The 20,913-nt window shown below is 42.6% G+C and overlaps 1 protein-coding gene across 1 annotated transcript in view; it reads left to right on the top strand.

Annotated features, from left to right (window-relative positions):
* tmem176 (transmembrane protein 176) overlaps positions 1-13,416 on the top strand; it is a 40,633-nt gene extending 27,217 nt beyond the window's left edge. The window contains exon 7 of the mRNA XM_083931481.1: positions 11,437-13,416. Within this exon, the coding sequence (XP_083787607.1) occupies positions 11,437-11,496 (60 nt within the window). The 3' untranslated portion in view covers positions 11,497-13,416. The remainder of the gene's footprint in view (positions 1-11,436) is intronic.
* Positions 13,417-20,913: the final 7,497 nt, after the last annotated feature.

Raw genomic sequence — 20,913 nt, 5'->3', positions numbered from 1 at the left:
GTACGGAGCACAAGATAGGGCTCTTTGCTGATCATGGCCTACCTCAGACAGCCGGATGACTCTCTCCCTACATGAAATTATTCGAAACATACGGACATATCTCGGGTTATAAGATTAATATATCAAAAACACAGGTTTTAACATTACACTATACCCCATCAAGGCTGATACAAGAATCTTACAATTTTAACTGGAAGCAGAAAACAATCAAATACTTGGGGGGTTTGCATTACTAAAAGTTGAACCAAATTATATAAGGCAAATTACAACAACATCAATCAGGATATTCAAAGGGACATAGAAAGATGGTCTACTTTACCATTAGATTTCAGCTCACGAATTGAGGCGGTCAGAATCAATATACTGCCTAGGCTTTTATACCTGTTCCAAGCTTTACCTATAGAGGTCCCCCAAACACAATTTGTAAATTGGGATCGAGTTTTATCAAGATTTATTTGGGGAGGAAAAAGCCCCAGAGTAAGGTACGAAACTCTTCAGCTACGAAGAGATAGTGGAGGTATGGGTCTCCCAAGACTAAAGGAATATTACCATGCAGCCCAATTTAGATCAATAGTGTGCTGGTGTAGGCTTGACTACGTGGCTAAGTGGAAAGACATGGAAAAGGAATTTGCTGGGTACCCAATTCAGAGCATCATTGGGGATAAGGAAACCTACAAAAAAAATACAGGAAAGAATAGACCCAATTACCTCATTCACGTTGGATCTATGGTCCAAAGTGGTCCAAAAATACAAGATAAATGATATAAACCAACTAAAATGGCTGGCATTTGATAGTAGTTTCAAACCAAACAAATATGACGGGTTATTCAAAACATGGTTAACTAAGGGAATCACAGCATGGTGCACCCTAGAGGAGAAGGGGGAGGTGGAGAGTTTTCAAAATATGAAGGATAAATACGATCTGGGGAAGTATGATTTTCATAGGTATCTACAGCTAAGGGACTATTACAAGAAGAAAATCAGAAGAGATGCCTCCATGGAAGTGTGGGGTGTAACTCAACTTCTAATCAAATCATATGCAGGAACTCCTTTTAGAACTATATCAGCATTATACAAAGCATTGACAGCAAATAAAAATTCAACCAAATATGTAAAAGAAAAATGGGAATTGGAACTCAGCATAGGCATTACACATCAACAATGGAAAGAGATGTGGAAAGCACACCAAACAACCACCAGCTCACAGTCATGGAGGTATTTCTCATGGAGAATTTTTTTGGGGGGTTATTGTCAGTAGTGTTTTTGCAATGTCTGTTAAATGAAAACAACATTAAAAACTGAAGTGAAAAAAAAAATATTATATTAGCTAAGCTGGCCATGCTAACATTAGCAGTTTATAGTAGGGACAAACATTAAGGCTGTTGAGCTGATGATTAATATAATTGGGGCGTGACTGTTGGACCAAGTCTGTTCCAGTCGGGGTCTGTTGGTGTTGGCAGTCTACAGATCAAATCATATAGCGTGTATTATGTAAAGAATCCCAGTTACTGCCGGTCATTCTCATAAAGATGTAATTTAAACAGGTTTGATTTTCACTAGTGACATCAGCGACAGCTGACATCAAATTACAAAACACTTCTTAACCTACCAGTTTGCACCACCCCTTGAAAATACATACATTTTCCACCAATATCAGTCAGCCACTGGAGATATGACCTGTTTAGAGACCCCCTTGTCCAAAGTAAACGTTTCAAGATTGAATTCTGGAGTCAGTGGCTTTTCTGGGACATTTTGACTGGGGTGGCCAAGCTGGGACACAGAGCTAGATTTGGGTGGCCATGGCAAAGTAAACCGAAAGTAAGCCTGGATGAACAGCATATAATAAGCATTAACCAATGCAAAGATGATTCATAATTGAATTCCATAAATCATGTTAGCATCTATTTTAATGTTTGTACTCAAGCAGTTAGCTTTTTCTCCGTGGTTTATTTTGCCAAAGCATTTTCCTCTGCAGACAAAAATACGTTCATCCCCACATCCTCACAAAGCCTAGAGTCTACCAGGGAATTACGATGTGTCATATCTCGCACAGTCTTTTAGGGAGAGGGACAGGACGCGAATAGCCTTGGTTGGGTGACGTCTTTAGACCAAACAAAAACATGCCTTAGACATTACAATTCTGAACATTCTGAACCTCTCTCATCACAAGGTCTCTAACACAGGGTACAGATGCACAAATATGCCAATATATCATCATGAGTTAGTTATTTGCATTATCCATTAAGAAGGTGAGACAGAGGAGACACTGAACTGTGTCTGACCTGACAAAACTATGATTATGAATTACAAATATCCAAAATTCCCACAAAAGTCCCCCTTTTGAACATTTTATGTTCACTAAAACAGGAAATTTGTAATTTATCTATATTTAAATTTTTAGCAATTTTTAAAATAGCGTGCATTAATCTGGAGAAAAAAGCTTTTTATATTATAGATGAATAAAGGTAATTTGGGTAAAAACAGTGATTGGAATAGTCACAAAGGGTAATTATCATGTAATAAATGATTGAGGGGGAAAGGAACAAACGATGAATAGCATAATACAGATAAACCCCTTTCTTTCTTTCACTACCACAGGCCAGAAATTGACCTGATGGCTTGAAACATTCACCCTGAAGGGGAAAAATGATAAAATATGATTAAAAAGAAGGTGCGGACACAGCATACATGTACTTGGCCAAACTTCTAACCACAGGGCCCCCACTCACCGTCACCACTCAGCAACTTTCTAATTTCTACAGCCCCCTTGACAAAGTCTGTTGTCACTCTTCACCGGGTTGAGATGAAGGATATCTAAACAATCATGGGCTTCTGAGTTTTGCTTTTCTCTCAACAGTTCATTCAAGTGGGCGACAACATGAGTCAAATTGTCACCTAATGCAAGCACATGGGTGCAGCATTTTGTCCCGATAATGTGGCACAAACCCCCTTGAGAGGCCAGGCTGTGGGCGTGTGTGAGGTTCAGTCTGCCCAGTTAAGAGCCCGCGTTCTTGCACTCAGGGTTGGTGTAGGCAGCGTTCCATGCGCTGTTGCACGTGGCGCTCATTGTCTAGTTGCAAAAGGACGTGCCTAGATTTTGGTCAAGTGATGTCCGGCACGTTCTTACAAAGCACACAGCTCCTCGTTGCCGTGTGGGGTTTGTCGTCATCACTGAATGATGCACCTGACTCAGTGTAGGTGTGACGTTTCTTAATTTTGACTGTCGATCCCTCGTAGTTGACGGCACTGATGTTCAGAACCCCCAACCAGGGAGCGATGCCGCAGGCAGTGCCATGCCCACACGTGAGGATGTTGGGCACAGACATAACAACTGTCATTTGTCATCAGCCTGGCGGTTAGAGCCACAGCTCGTTACCACGCATTCTGCTCCGGTCGGGTGACCGGGGCGATGTCCACGATGTGTAGTTCCTGTCCGTTTCGATCTGCAAGGCTGGAGTAGGACTCGTTCAGCAGCAGGAGTAGTAGGTGTTGAGCCGGCAACAGGTCCAGGTGGCGTCTCAACCCCCCTGGAGTGGCTGGCCTCGGAAGATTGATGCCATCTGGTTCCCTTGGATCTGTCTGTACGAGGGCGTCGTCTGATGGCTCCGTGACTCTTTTGCAGTGGCAGGCGTGGATCCAGGTGGCCCTCTCTGCGTCCTTTACTGCGGTTTCTGTGATGAGCAGCACCTGGTAGGGCCCGTTCCACCTTCTTGATCGCCAAGATTTCCTTCTCAGATCTTGGACCGCTACCCAGTCACCTGGATCCAGCTATTCACCTGCTTGTGAATATCAGAGAGAACAGAGGTTAGATGTATTCATCTATTGCAGCATCTCATCTTCACAACACCCTGTCTCAGGGAATTGCCTTCGCTCAGACCCAATCCCAGTTCGCAAAGGCCGACCAAACAGGATTTCAAACGGGCTGAGATTATTTCTGGACCTGATTCTCCCCCTCATGTACATCAACACAATGGGGAGGGCCTTTGTCCAGGGCAGTTTGGTTTCCTTACAGCTTTTAGCTAGTTGGTTCTTTAGGGTCCCATTTTCTAGCTGCAATGCCGCCTCAGGTCAAAACCGAGGTACTGACTGATGTTTTTAATTGCAGCGTCTACAAAAGGGCTCCCATTGTCGCTTGATATTCGTAAGGGGACTCCCCATCTGGGAAGTATCTGTGTTAGTAAGTCTTTTGCCACTGTTGACGCATCTTGCTTTGAAGTGGGAAAAGCCTCTACATACTTTGAGAACCTGTCGACCATGACGAGGAAAAATTCCTTTTCTTCCCTTGGTGTTAGTTCTATGAAGTCCATTTGTAAGTGATCAAAAGGTCTCGCTGCTGGGGGATGGGCGCTCTGTTTGAACCTAATGCCTCTGCCTGCATTGTTTGTTGCAGAGATCACAAATTTTTGTATAGTGAGAAACCCTTTTGTGAACCAATTTCTTTAAATATCACGTGTCATCCCCCCTTTTGACGCGTGGTCCGACCATGCGTCTATTTAGCGTAATGGTGATACAAATAATCCGGCAAACAGGGCTTGTCATTAGGCCCATACCAAACGTTTTGTTTCATCACACTGCCAGTCCGCTTCCACGCCCATTTCTCTTTTGGTGTGGCTCTGTTCTGCAGCTCTTTTAAGTCTGCGTAGGGTGTTAAAGCGGGCTGGAAGTGATAGCAAGCTGTGTTATCAGCGGTTGTTTAGCTGCGACCTTAGTTGCAGCATCAGCACGGGCATTTCCTAGTGAGACATAGTCCGTTTTATGTGTATGTTCTTCTATTACATATGGCGATGTGATGTGGCAACAGCAAAGCATCAAGGAGGGAAGCGACCAAGTTGTGATGGGCGATGGGTTTGCCAGATGCAGTGAGAAAATCTCGATTTGCCCAAGCATATCTGCTATCTGTGAAAATAGTGACGGTCTTACCTCTAGCCAATTTGCATGCTTCAGTCAGGGCCACAAGCTCAGCGGCTTGTGCTGAATAGTTAGACGGGAAAAGTTCTGCCAAAAATGTTTTGTGTATGGTGACTGCAAAACCTGATTGGTTAAGGCCTGTTCCCGGGTCCCTTGATGCTGAGCCGTCCACAAAAAGCTCCATGTCGGGGTTGGTGAGTGGTGTTTCGCGAAAATCAGGTCTGGGGGAACAGATTTCATTAAAAATAGCCACACAGTCATGGGGCTCCTGTTTCTCAGAAGTAGGGAGCAACGTGGCAGGATTGAGTACAGTACAGCGCCGTACAGTGATATTGGGCAGTTCGAGCAGAATGGTGTTGTATTTTAACCATCTTGCGGAGGACAGATTTTTTAGGTTTTTTCCTCTAACAAAATCATTAAGACTGTATGTGTGACTAACAAGGTTAGTGGAGAGTAACCGACAATGTCGCGAGAAGCTATGACTGCCTTCTCCGCAGCTGCCACAGCTCTAAGGCAGGCTGGGAGACCGGCTGCCATAGGGTCTAGTTTGAATGAGAAGTATGCAACCGTTTTTTCTTGTTTTTTTTGCCCCCCGTAATCCTGCAGTAAGACAGAGGTCATGTAGTGTCCCCCGGTTTGTGTAAATGGCCGGTTGCAATCTGGGAGGCCCAGAGTGGGTGGTGTCTGTAGAGCTAGCTTTAGATCGTGGAATGTTTTTTCTGCATCGGGCGTCCAAGCGACCTTGTCCCGTGCTGCTAGACCCTGACCATGAACAATGGCCGCCAAAGGTGCCTCGATGCTTGCATAGTCAGGGATCTACTGTCTACAGTATGATGTCATGCCAAGAAAACTCATAACCTGTTTCTTTGTGATTGGTTTTGGGATTTCTTGGATGGCAGAGATGCATGTTTGGGAAAGTATTTTCCCCTCTCGCGATATAATGTGTGTAAGCAAGGCTAGCATGTCCGCGACGCAAGCCTCCTGTGTAGGAGAGCAAATCATTAAATCATCCACATGTGCCAGCAAGGCGCTGTTTTGTGGCAGACTTGGGGACTATAAATTCTCACGCTGAGTAGCGCTGAGGATGGTTGGAGACTTCGACAGCCCCTGACACAGTCGGGTAAACTTGATGCTTTACCTTAAAATGTGAATGCAAACCAATATTGGCTGTCGGGGTGTATGGGGATGCTAAAGAAAGCGTTAGCCAAATCTATAACAGAAAGCCACTTACTTTCAGATGGAACTTGTGAAAGAATTGTATGAGGATTTGGTATTGTAGGGGCGCGTGCATGGATTGCTGCATTTACCGCCTGCAAGTCCTGGACAAACCCTTCACTCGTCTGGCGTTTGTGGATGCCATTTTTTTTTTTTTCACCGGACATACTGGCGTGCGGACTGGTGAGTTCTCAAAGGGGACGATGATACCTGCCCTGGGGAGGGTCTCAAACACCGGTTTGAGGCCCTCCACAGCCTCTTTTCGTAATGGATACTGTCGCTGGCAGGGCCTGTAAGAGGATTTTGGGGTGATTACAACAGGTTTGTCTTTTTTTTTTTAGCAAACCTACATTGTGCCGGTGTTGTGCCCACACTTGCGGTGGCACTCGTTTCAGTTCTGGTACGTCAGTGACATTATTAATCATTATCTTTCCGTGTGGTGCAGTGAAGTGTGATGTAGAGTATACCTCTGGGTTTTGAAGTTTAAATCTCCACCGTTCTCAAGAGCAGCACCTGCCTTTTGAAATTGTTACTCGATGCACCTTTAAACCTGATGATGCTCAGTTGCGGGGTCGGCCGTTTGATTCCATCCGGTCGCCTTGATGCATTTTGTCAACCAAGGTTCCAGATTTTGCGGCTCCTCTGTTTTGATCAGGGAAACATACGGGAACTGGGGCACTTGGAAAAAAACATTAGGCAGGCACACAGAGATTGCACAGCGTGTGTTATCCCAATACAGGCATTGCAGTTCTAAACTGTCACACAGAGTACTTTGTTAAAACCATGTTTGTTCAAATAGCATATCTTTCCCTAAGCAGATGTGTGCAGCACAATGTGCTGCAGTGAGGCTTGAGTGGGGGAGGAGCCATAGATAGTGGTAAGTGGTAGTGGTATTTAATAGCCTGCAGTACGGAAAATAAACTGTGTCATGGAGAGAGTGTGGATGTGTTGGTGTATTCACGTGTTCCATTCGGATAGCCTGTGTCCGGTCCAGATGCGCCCCTCACTCACCCCAGTCCTCCGGCCAGTCAATCGCCCCTGTGTCGGAATCCCTGGCGGTTGGTCTGCCATTGTTCACGCTCTGGGCAGTTGTTTCGCCAGTGTCCATGCTTTCCGCAGATGAAATAGCTCCTTGCCCCCTTGGCCCTCGGCCACGCCCACTGCCTTTTTCACAACCTCTGTGGTGATTGTCTCTTCGTGGTAGGTCAGAAATGGTGACAAAAAGTCAGGAGGTCCGCTGCATATTTCTGTCCTCCATCCTTGACCTTGGGGAACAGGGCGGCAGCCTCTTTCATGTTCGTCTCACCGTTCAGGTTTTTGCTCCTGGTGTAGTGAGAGCCAGCTCGTGCACGTAGGTGGGGGGGTTGTGTAGATGATCGCGATCGCCGGGGGCCGAGTCCTCTGCCTCTTCCCCTGGATCTGCCTGTCGTGGTGGCCGGCTGGCCACCTCTCCCCCTCCCCAGTGCAGCCAGGTCGTCGAGGGGGTAGAGTGGTTGGTGCGGTTGTGGTGCAGGCTGGGCAGCCTCTTGGATCTGGGGCTGAGCCTGCTGAGCCTGCTGCTGGTTGGCTGGTTGGGGAGCCAGCCTTGCCGGAGGAGCCGAGTCGAGGTCGAGGGTCACATCTAGTTTAAGACACAGAGAAGAAGGAGGGGGAGGAGAGGTTGCCCTTTCACTGCCTGTCTGCTGCCTTCTGTCTCTCAGCCTGGCTTCCTGTAGCCAGCTATCTCGTCGGCCCAATCAGCTTTGAAAGACTCCTTTCTTCTGCCCCTCCTGCTCTTTTGCTTTTCCCTGTCATCTTTCTCCTTCTGCATGAGGTTACTTTTCAGAATCCAATTGTCTGAGACTAAAACTGCCTGTATCGGGAAAACCGCACTCAGTGGCCCAAAATTTGAATTGGTCAATGCAAGATTCACCGTAGTTTTGTTCATGTACTGGAGATTTGGGCTAAGGGCTACGCCTTCGTCGCGTTTGCTTTGAGTTGGCCCCATCTCGCTTAGTTTAGGTCTGTCTAGAGTCGCACTGGCGTGTCAATTATGTGCTTTATTGTTCCTCTGAGGATGCTATTTCTATGTTTTACGCGTTGTAAGTTTGGGCCTAGCTTACCTTGGTTATGCTAAGCTCGTCTTTAGTGATATTGAAATCAATTGAACCGTTAACTCCTTAGCTTTAATGCTAGCTAGTTTAGCTTTAGCTATATTGGTAATGCTAACTTAGGTTATGACAATACCCACAGTCTAATTTTGATATGCTATTTTTCTCAATGGTAATTAGCTTAGCATTAGCTATGTTAGTTATGCTAAGCTAGTCTATGGTAAAAGCCAAAGTCTAAATTGATATGCTAGGTTTTTTTTTGCTCAATGCTAATTAGCTTAGCATTAGCTATGCTAGTTATGCTAAACTAGTCTATGGTAATAGGTGCAATCAATCGCAAATGCTAACACTTAGCTTAGCCTTTCTGGTAGCTATGCTACTAGGGCCTATAGCTAACTGCTATCTGTTGCACCCCCCTCCTGTCTGGCGGTCTGCCAAACCACTCCTGGCAAAAGTGACATGTACCAAGAATTTAGACTTGCACAACGTTTGATTCAAAATGGCGACCAGGTTTTAAAATAGCGGGCCTCCAAGCCACGGCCAATACCTAAATTTCAACTGCGCCCCAACTACAAAATGGCGATTGATAGCACAACCACACCTATTTCCGATTTTCTTCTGCGCCACTGTTCCAAAATGGCGATTGGCCGTTATAGCCACACCCAACTTTTGAATTTTAATTGTCAAAATGATAACGTCCGCAAAACTTCATTTGTTTGATTCACAGCATGTATGTAACAATTCTATTTTGCTTTTTTTTCTCAATTTGGATCACAGCTGAGTCATATTAACCTTTTCTACTCGGAACCATGAAGGCCAGCTGCTCAACATGCTGATAGCAGTTTGCCAAGGCACATACAGTATCTCAATTGGTCATTGGGTCAGTCAAAACATGTCTTAAACGAACGCACACACATACGCGCACACACACACACACATGCAAACATCCTTGATAAAAGTGGGTCAGTCAGTGATTTACCCGTTTTTACCCGTTCAAAGATTTTCTAGAATCCAGTTTATGGATATACATATATATTTATGGGTTACAGATTTTTTTTTTTACAGATCTATATATTTATCGATCTATATCTTTATTTCCGACAGTAATTTTACCTTATTAATTGGTGCTCTACATATCATACATGCAGTGGTTATATATATATATATATATATATATATATATATATATATATATATATATATATATATTCCTGTGGAAGTTTTCACAAGCTGAGTTTCCACCCTACCGACTGAATTACTTTATTTAGTTCTAGTTATTTATTGCTGTTAAAAACAATCTCTCACATATCTCCCTCTTTTCTCAGCGCAAAGGAAAGGGAGGATAGTACTATTGATGTGACCTTGAGTTTAAACAAACCCTTTACACACTCTTCTCTCTCCACAGCTGTCGAACACCGACGCACACACACACACACACAAATGGGGTAGAGAGGGAAAGAGAAAAAAGAGACGCACATGGGAACAACACACAACAAACTATCTACCATACTGTCCGGAATCACCTCTTACTTTGCTCATGAGCTAACCAGAAACGTTGCTGTAATTCACCTCAAACAGACTCGAACTGCGAGACAACGTTTTCACAAACTAGTACTACTAATCAGACTCGAACTGAAAAAGAGAGCAGCTGATCAAACTGCTGGCCGGCCCTCGCACAGACTCTCACTGTACGTCAAAAAACAGAAAGACTCGAACTTCCTGCAGAGGAGGGTCCCGCACCCTCGTCTTCTAGGGCCCTAGTGGACGTATACAAACAAACAAATGGACTCGAACCCTTTGCGGAAGAGGGGCTGGCAACCCTCGTCCTCTGGACGTCAACAAACCAACAAATGGACTCGAACCATTTGCGGAAGAGGGATTCTCACCCTCGTCCTCCGGACGTCCTCTAGAAGTCAACCACCAAACAAATGGACTCCAACCATTTGTGGAAGAGGGACTCTCACTCATCCTCCAGACGTCCTCTAGACGTCAACAAACAAACAAATGGACTCAAACCATTTGCAAAGAGGTAGTGGCACCCTCGTCCTCTAGACGTCAACAAACAAACAAATGGACTCAAACCATTTGCGGAGCAGGGACTTTCACCCTGTCCTAGACGTCACCAACAAAAACTCACCGGAGATTATTGAAGAGATCCTCCACCGAGTTCAGTAGGCACCAGCAGTGAGAGGACACGCCTGCTGTTGGACATTAGGCCCCCACTTCTCAGCTGAATTTGTGGCGAGGTTGAGGAAGGAGCTTCACTCCACTGTGCACAGGTTTCACCGTCAGTCCTGTCCAGCCTGTTCCTCTCACTCCGGGTGCCCATCCAGGGACGCCAAATTGTTGTGGAAATAGATTCTCCAATAAAGATCAACAAACAGGATCAGCTTTTTCTCCGTGGTTTATTTTGCCAAAGCATTTTCCTCTGCAGACAAAAATACGTTCATCCCCACATCCTCACAAAGCCTAGAGTCTAGCAGGGAATGACGATGTGTCAAATCTCACACAGTCTTTTAGGGAGAGGGACAGGACGCGAATAGCCTTGGTTGGGTGACGTCTTTAGACCAAACAAAAACATGCCTTAGACATTACAATTCTGAACATTCTGAACCTCTCTCATCACAATGTCTCTAACACAGGGTACAGATGCACAAATATGCCCATATATAATCATGAGTTAGTTATTTGCATTATCCATTAAGAACGTGAGACAGAGGAGACATTGAACTGTGTCTGACCTGACAAAACTATGATTATGAATTATATCCAAAATTCCCACAACAGGTTACTATACTGCTGTTTTCTATTGCACTTTAACTGAACACAGTCTCTGGGAAGCCTTGATTATTTTTATTAATATTTTAATCAGTATTTATATTCGGGATAGGCAATACATTTGATCTGTTTCCAGTTGAGAAAAGTCCTCATCACTTATTTATCAGCTTTGATACAATTTGTGTGAAATTTTACTGCAAATAGATTTTTTGTTTGTATGATGACAGCAAAGCTAATGCTAACTGCCGGTTAGTTTCCTGTCACCATTATCTGTCCGCCATCAGACATCATGAGAAGGCATAGCTGTCCCATGCTTAGAATGGACCTAATATTCCCCTGTGTATCGAGTTGCATCTTCAAATACTGACAACTTTGTAATATGGGAAGAAGAAAGATGTCCAATGGGCTGGCATGTATGCTAACTCTCTCTTTCTGTCTTTTACAGTCTCTCACTCAAGCGGCTCCATCAACCCCCACAACACTCATACCCCCCAACCTGAAATGATCAATCATTTGACCATTAGTCTGTGAGATGAACATCACTTCTCATCAAGACCTCTTTCACAGAGATGACTGATCACCTGTTGTATGTGTATTGACTTAATCTATCTGCTTGTATCTATAATGTGTCCACAGTGGTACCTAACACGTCAGCTGAGGACTACTGCTTTTTTTAGGTTTCTTTATAAAGTCCGTCAAGAGCTGAATATTAGATTATTGATACACTTCAGCCAAATTATTTTAAACTCCAAATAACAAGACGGTTTGTGTTGTAAGAGAAAACTGAAGGAAGGAAATAATAACTCTTAAACATTGGCCAAATTATTAAACACATTGACAAATGCATTAAAGGAGAGAAAGGCTGGATGGACACATGAAAAGACGGTAGATTATTTTATCTGGTGGTAAAACAAGACACTTCTGTTGCCAAAATGCTTTATGTATCCTGATAATTCTGGGTGGTACAAGCTAATAACACAGCCAAATGTTCACACTGCAAGTCTTAATGCACAATTCCGATTTTTTGTATGTCTGTTCGCATCACGTTTTTAAATGTGGCCTGTCTGTGGATTGCTGTATGAACAGCTCTCGCTATTGAAGTGACCCGCATGTGCAGTTGATCATTGATCATCACGCCACAACTGTGTTTATGGAAGCGAACATGGCAATGGCAACTGGTATTGTAGGATTTATGGCTTAATGCTAAAAACAGTGTGCGGAGGCAGACGGCAAATTTGTGAGCGGGTTATATCAGGAAGGAGGAGGAGACAGAAAATTAATTAATTCATTTCTGTCCTCCATGTTTGTTTTGATTCTGTTCCTGGATCACGCCTGTAGCACACTTTTTCTTTTTCAATCAACTTTATTTGTCATTCATTCACAAAACAGTGCAGCTTGGGTCAGAATGACATCAAAGTATCTGATTCAGTAGAACATTTAAAAGAGGTATAATTCTGATTGAAAAATGTCAGATTCAATGTGACTTGTGCTGTTCACACTGTCAAAAGCAAATCAGATATGGGTCACATATGAGTGAAAAAATCAGATTCAGGTCACTTGGAACTGCAGTGTGAACGGAGCCTAAATAACGATTGAACTGTCACCACAACAATATCTACAGTGGAGATCAAAATGAGAGAACTAATAAATACTACTTTTTACCGTCCATAATTGGATAGAATATCCTCTGTGTCTATACCACTGCTGTACTAGCATGTTTTTTTAAAAAACCAAGGCACTTCAACAATAACCTTTATTTTGTGAAAAAAAAAAGTGGGAAATTAGAGAACCCTTTCAGATCCCTTCCAGTTATTGGTGTTAATCTGCACCTGATGACATTTGACTTCATTGTTGGACACAATTCCCAGTTCAATTTTGAGGACGAAGCGTCATGGTTTGGGGATGTTTTCTGCAGCAGGAGTTGGGCCTCTTGTACAGCTACATGGCAGGGTGAATGCAAATGTTTATGTGAACCTCCTTCAGCAACATGCAATACCTTCACTGCAACTGTCTCCAATCAGCTGCAATTTTCATACAAGACAATGCCCCCTGTCACACTGTAAAACAGGTAAAGCAGTTCCGTGAAGCTCAGAATACTGAAACAATGAAATGACCAGAGTCCAGATCTTAACCCCATAGAGAATCTCTGGAAAATCCTTGGCAACAAAGTAATGTCTAAGAAACCCACCGCAGTCACTGAACTGTGGCAGAGACTGAAGAAGAATGGACCAAGATCAAACCAGAGCAGTGTGAGAAATTAGTGATGTCCTGTGGGCGCAGATGTGCTGAAGTCATTCAAAGCTGTGGCTGTCATTTTTGAATCCTATAGAAGAAAACATTGTTTAAATCTTCTCTTCTGACACAATGGTTACTGTTCACTAATCTTGATCACTGCTTGTTTCACTAAATAAAGGTTTTTGTTGAACTTCCTTGGTTATTTAAAAAAACATGATAGTACAGCAGTGGTATAGAAACAGCTGATATTCTATCAAATTATGAACAATAAAAAATAACAGGATTTCAGAACAAATCAAGGATTTTTTGTTGTTCTCTAATTTTGATCTCCACTGTACATCAAAAGCTACATCAAGATTACCTGTGTTACCAGGGTGACAAGTGACTTAAGTTAAATATAGCTGAATTTGGAAGGCCCAACATGTGGTTGCTAAATGCTCAGTGGTTTAGCTGTGAGGGCTAGTAACTGGACTTCAAGTTGGGACTTTCCCATGGTCAAGAATTCATTTTGATATTTAGCAATGTTGATTCAAATCCCAGACCACCATACTAGTCTAGAATCTGGGGACATGAAAAAGGATTCTCACTCAGTCCTCATTATGAGGAAACTGCAGGTGTGACAGAATTATTGTATTGTAGGGGGCAACCTTGAGAAATCTCACAGCAGGTGAGGAGGAAACCACACTTCTCACTTCACTAGCAATGCTTCACTTTGCTCCATGTCTCCACACATACACAGCTTTCTGACTTCCATTCTTTTTCTTGATTTGAAAATGTTGATGAGTGTGTATGGCACAAATTAGTCATTCAAAGCTGTGGCCTCTACACTTCCTGTTCATTTTTGAATCCTAGAGAAGAAAACATTGTTGAAATCTTCTCTTCTGACACAACTGTTACTGTTGACTAATTTTGATCACTGTTTGTTTCACTAAATAAAGATTTTTGTTGAAGTGCTGTGGTTATCTAAAAACATGCTAGTACAGCAGTGGTACATGAACAGCTGATATTCTATTAAATTATGAACAATAACCAATAACAATATCTCAGAGTGAATCAAGTATTAATAGTTTTTTCTCTCATTTTGATCTCCAGAGTAGATAATGTTGAACGGCCCCACCCAGTCAGGTGCCAGTAAATCGGTGAATCTGGCCCAGTACCAGCTCAGTTATAGGGACTTGGCTTGGTAAATGAAGGGTCACCATTTCATGTTCCTGTACGTACAAAGTATGGTGTATAAAATGAACTCAATTAAACTCTAAAGTTGACCCATAGGCCTTTTACATTGGCTCTTTTTGCTGCACCGAACTGAACCATGCCATGCTAATTTGTGTTTCCATTACAAGTTTTAACACACTGAACAGCACTGAGTCATTCCCGAGAGGGACCTTCTCTAGAGAAGGGTCAAAGCGCGTGCCCCTGCCTCCAACCGGGCGGCAGTGACGTATCACTGGCTGCAGCCAGCCCGTAAAGACCCCCCTATAAGAAAGTTGTGTTGCGAGACTCAACTCATGTCAGTGCAGCAGGACAGTAGAGAAAAAGACATTTCTGTATTCGGCTCTCAGCACTTTTGTAGCTTTTAACTTAAAGGTTAAATATGTAGAATCTTTATTAAAAGCTATATTTAAAAATACAATAATACACCCATGGGGTGTTTTGAGGGGTACAGAATGAAAGTATTGCTTTTCCATAAAAAAATATATTTAGTCTGAATTAAAAAATTTTAATCTTATTTGACGGGTTTGACAATGACTTTCTGTCCCGTTCTGTTTCCATGGTAGCAGCCAATAGCGTTGAACGTTGCTGGTTGCCAGGGTTGGGTGCAGCTACTGTAGGCTGGCACTGGGTGAAATGGAGTTTGCCAATCCAGCAGCTGTTTTGGGGCCTCGGTGAAGGGGCCGTTATTCAGGGGTGAAGTGGGACACAAAAATCCACCGGGACAATTCTGTGTGCACCGGTCCACAAAGGGCCCAACCCATCCCCTCCACCAGGACAGGGGGGTGTCTGTGTGTGTGTGTGTGTGTGTGTGTGTGCATGTATGATGTATGATGAACTCAAAGCTCAAATGTTTTTCTAATTTGCAACAATGTCAAAGCTTGAGCTAACCGTTTTCCTGCCAACTCACCTGCATCACTAGTTGACGCCTTTTGATGCACTCTCCTACAGCATCTGCTTCTTCTTCATTCTGGCCTTTTCAGCCCCTCCTTTCTCCTTTCTCGTCTTGCCCTCCATCAGGTGTAACTGAGCAAATCAAACACGCAACTCCGATTCCTTTTCCACTGTAAGAAAATCCACTACTCCAACCTTGGCCCCTTTCTCTCTGTCTGACAGACCCTCACTCATCCCCATTCATTCATTGGATAAACGTGGAGCGATCATTGGAGCGATACGCAGTTCCCATTTCCCATGAGGCTTTGCTCCGACCATTCTACATTCATTTATAAACAAAAAACAAATTAAATCGTTGGCCATTTAATATTTGGGGTCATGAAAGTTATGTAACGTCTGAATAAACAGAATTAGATCAAGATAGGAGGCTAAACGACAATCAGTAGGCTGGATTAATGAGAGTGAGTGTGACACTGTAGCAATCATGAGTGAGATGTAGAGACACAACAAGTGTCATATATAGTGGTTGGACTCTACATTTCTATAGTTTATAGAGATTTCTGAGATTTTCACAGAAATGTGCTTGATTCTGAAGAGTTTTAACTCAATGGGCCGGTCATGAACATCACATGGCTGCGCAGGGCAGTCTGCTGGCTGCTGATCACTTGAGCTTATTGGCCACCGGCCGATCGGGAAATCTCCCGGTTGTCCCAATGGCCACTCCGACCTTGGCGTTATTTGTCCCAGCAGCTGAGTGAGCGGAGACGGGCAAAAACCAGAGTCAATATAGGCCAAGCATTCACTCCATGGACTGAGAGAAAGGAGAGAAATGCCATTAAAACGCAATTGCTACGTTTTTCCTTGATTGCTAACATCACTTTCATCTTTACTTAGCTGGAATGGCTAACTCTAACGGTAACTGTCAGTCAAACTCCTCTAATCCTTGTTTTTATGGTGTGATTTGCTGCAGGCTAAAACAGACACTGGTCTCCTGTAGCTACTGGGCCGGGTCTGACCAACCTGGCAACCCGACTGCTGGAATTATTTTTTGTTGTTGAGATCAAGAGTCAATCAAGAATAATATAACTTGTTTTGTTCTGCATAGCATCAGGATTGGGAGGGAACTGTCACTACCATCTTTTAATTTCGGGCGACATGAGACCCAATCGCGCCAGTGTGTGCAATATGAGCCATATCCATGTCTTTATTCATTTTATCTGTCTGTCAGTATGCACTGCCATCCGTCCGACCACCTGCCCACCAATGATGTGCAAGCTTCATCCCTAGAGGCCGAAGCAGCACTAGGCTTGGAGTCTTAACAAATGATACCTCAGAACTGTAACAGTAACAGTCAGTGCTTGTAGTATACACACATATACGGCAAGCAAAGCAAATTTACACAGCCGGTGTGAACACAAAATTATATCCTACTGTTCTTTGTCACCTAATGCAGTCTTAACAGATATGCAGATATAGTTGCAAAGAACTATATGCAGATATAGTTGCAAAGAACCTAGATAAATACTATAAGTGGCACAAAATATAATGCATGCACACATGCACTGTACTAACAGGCTACTAATAAAGGCAGTTATCAGTGCAGGGCAGCTGTGTTTTCTCTCTGCAGTCTGCTACCTGTTTAACAAACACTTGCATGAAGAACTAACTGCAGGACACTGAAAATTATCTGTTCAGCAGGGGAAATTGAAATGATGTCACTCATATAACAGTCTAATGATCAACTTCACCTGTAACAGCATGTAGGCTAAATGACTGAATCTAGGATAAATTATGTAAAAAATGGTTCTTGTTGAAAGACTCTGCTGACTTTAATTCTATCCATAATAAAAGATAAATGTTGAATATGTAGAATGATCAGAACACCACCATCTAGTGTCTAAAGATCATAGTCGCAACAACAAAAAATAAGTCCAGCAGTTGGGTTGCCAGGTTGGTCAGACCCGGCCCAGTAGCCTACAGGAGACCAGAGTCTGTTTGAGCCTGTTTGAACCTGTTCCCTCCAGCAAATCACACCATAAAAACAAGGATTAGAGGAGTTTGACTGACGGTTAGCTTTAGCCGTTAGAGTTAGTTGTTCCAGCTAAGTAAAGATGAAAGTGATGTTAGCAATTAAGGTGAAACATAGCCATTTGGGCGCGCGTTTTAATGACGTTCTCTCCTTTCTCTCAGTCCATGGAGTAAATGCTTGGCCTATATTGACTCTGGTTTTTGCCCGTCTCCGCTCACTCAGCTGCTGGGACAAATAACGGCCCCTTCACTGAGGCTCCGAAGCAGCTGCAGGATTGGCAAACTCCATTTCACCCAGTGCCAGCCCACAGTAGCTGCACCCAACAACAGACAACCCTGGCAAACAGAAACGCCCAACGCTATTGGCTGCTACAATGGAAACACAGCGGGACAGAAAGTCATTGTCAAACTGTAAAAATGAATTTAGGTTTTTTGTTGACTCAACTTATTTTCCCCAGTCAATCCAACTAAAAGTGTCTAAATCGTTGAGCCAACTTGAAATATTAAGTTTTTAGATTGTAAACTCCATGGTTAGATCAGAACAGTCCAGGTAACTAAGATTGCTGAGTTGACACAATTAAACAGTAGTAGCCCCTGCAAAATTGCCTTGGACTACCCACACAAGCACATCACAGACTGCCCACTGCAGAGGCCATTTCATTCCACACAGAGCCGGTCAACAGAAGGAGGTAAGTCAAGTTTTTGTAAGTTTATTACGCAGTATGCCATTCTATTTATGCCAAACTAGGTTTCCATATTATCTATCCCTACATTATATATCCTATACAATAAAATAAACAACATATTACCCCTGTCAGCTCCGTGTAAACTAATGTTATATATTAGCTAACTATCATACATGAACCTTTGCCACAAAAAACACAGGTAAATCCTGGATTTGTAAATCAGATATGTTTTTCATGTTCACAAGCAGTGTGCATTACCACTCTGGAAAATATTTGTTTGATCATATATCAGAATATTTAGAGGCTTTAGAGTTAGAAAAATGTCACTTTCATCTTTTAAATGTTTTACAATGACTAAGCTAACTTGAGTATTACGTTAACAGTTAGCCTTACTTTGTGTGAGTGTGTGTGTGTGTGTGTGTGTGTGTGTGTGTGTGTGTGTGTGTGTCACATAACAGAGAAAGTTTGACAGCTCCTCGGTGTTCTCATGGCAATCTCTGAATTTCTGCTTAGAAACTGGTAGTTTATTTTGTATTTGAACATTTATCTCAATTACTACTCAGTTCCACATATTTCTGAACATATTCTATTACAGGTCTGGAGGACTGACCTGGAGTATACTATGGATGACTTGGATATGCAAGTACTGTGCATTTTTCACACCAAACCAACGCACAATTATAAAGCACTACAAGTTAAAGCACTCACATTACAGTCGATCTTGCCCCTTGCCATGCATTTAAAATGATTGTGTGTGCTCTTTTAAGACACAATTGGCTTTGAAAAATCATTTGATGAGGCATGGGTCTCAATCTTGTCAATCTGATGGACTGACTTACCAATTACGGTGTGACTTATGTGATTTTTCTGAACCTTATAGTCTGAAACAATATTTTACTCACTTGGGAGGTCATTTGAAAAATAGGGAAACTCTTAAGTGTTCCTTTTAAATTGTGTGTTTTAAAGAGCAATGTATAAAACAAGATTGCCTTGCTTTGCCGTAGAATACAGTTCTGTCTCCAAGCGGCTGATTCTGAGAACAAAGTGACAAGAGGTGTCAGTGTAGGCCTACTCTTCATGACCGGAGAATCTGATGATGGTGACATGATCGCAGACATTCTGTACATTTCTGTATGGCCCCCTGTATAGTCTCAACATCGACTATCTAAAGGGACTGAAGTACAGCTTTGAGGTTATCCAGAAAGTTGTCATGGATGTTGGCAGAGTAACATGCTCATCCAAAGTTCTTGCAAAAAACAAGATTCTGCAGCAAATGGTTTGATCTACACAGAGCCTGGCCTGTGTTTGCATAGTTCAGTATGGCTGCCTTCTCTCCGTTGTGTAAATACAAATGTTGTATTTAAGTAAAATTGTTATTGTAATCCCACTAATTATCCAGCTCAGCAGAGAAATTACATCTTTAGATATATTCTGGATAAATACAGGTGGGACCACAAATCTTTTACCATTTTTGGATTGCTTGTAACTGTTAAAAGGGACCTGACTCAGTTCACGTCATGGCCTGCTCATTGTTCATACGTTTACATGGTTTTAGAAATTTGCAGTATTGTGTTTAAATAAATATTTTGTGAAAAAAAGTAATTTCTTTATGTATTCCACAGTCACTTTAGAAAATAGATGATTTAGTTGACCTGGCATATAATGCAATTTGAAGGTATTGATCAAACTTAAGATCGTTAGTGTGGTCAACTTTGACCTAAAAAGTTACCTGGCTGCCTTAAAATTTTATGTTGATTGAACTAATGGTCTTAGCTGGAACAACTTAAGTTTCATGGTATGTGAAACAAACGTAAAAATACATGTTTGTTGGTCCGACTTGTAATATAATGTCACTTCAACTAGGTATCGAGTTCATACAACTTAAATTTCCTTGTTAGTAGTACAAAAAAGTTGACCCAACGGATTTTTCGGTTTTGGATTAGTCGATTAAACCTATTATTTTAAGTGGTAACAACTTACATGTAAGTGTAAATAACTAGACTTCCTTAGCTCACCTAACTCAAACTTTTAAGGCAGCCAGGTAACTAGTTTTTTTAAGTTGAGCCAACAAATTCATTTTTACAGTGCACCCTGTCAAAAAAGATTAAAACTTTTAATTCAGACTAAATATTTTTTTATGGAAAAGCAATACTTTCATTCTGTGCCCCTCAAAACACCCCATGTGTGTATTTTTTTTTTTTTTTTAATATATAGCTTTTAATTCTACATTCTACATATTCAACCTTTAATGGTAGAAATAACAGATGATGAAAAGACGAGTCTTTATGCTGCTTGTGATCCTTCTGATGTTCAGACCTAAGATTGACAGACAGGAAGAATTGAAGTTAAGTCTATGCATTATATTAATTATGAACACGCTTTTGACGGATACCTTCAATTTCGGTGTGACTAGTGCAATCAAATGTTTAGATATATCAGACATCCCAGTAGGGAGACGGAGGGTGGACATGGCTCGTGTCTCCGTGGTAACCCACAACTTGCGAAGGTCTGGCGAGGGGGTAAATGTTAATATATGGCGGTATGTGTGCCCCATTCCCGGAGCAGTGGGTGATTTTGAGCACAGAATAAATGTATGTTTGCTCAAATGAAAGTGAATGTTTTGCTCGCGTGTCCTTTTCTTCTAAATTGAATGTAGGTGCTTGCAAACAGAGTCTTAGCGATAGTTTTTGCGAGCAGATCTAGAGTTACCATCTAGACACGACCGTGGACGTGGATCCAGCCCAAGGAGCGGTAATCCGTGATGGAAACTTGTTGCACGCTGAGCCCGGTTGGTGGCAGACCTCTCTTCTCGTCCCCACTCGGCGTTTCTCCACATCCTGTCGCCTCGCGCCGCTCCTTCCCCTGTA

The sequence above is a fragment of the Echiichthys vipera genome (genome assembly GCF_963691815.1).
Source record: "Echiichthys vipera genome assembly, chromosome: 2".
NCBI classification, from domain to species: Eukaryota; Metazoa; Chordata; class Actinopteri; order Perciformes; family Trachinidae; genus Echiichthys; species Echiichthys vipera.
Note: the sequence above shows the minus strand (reverse complement) of the source record. Positions and strands in the feature narration are given on the sequence as shown.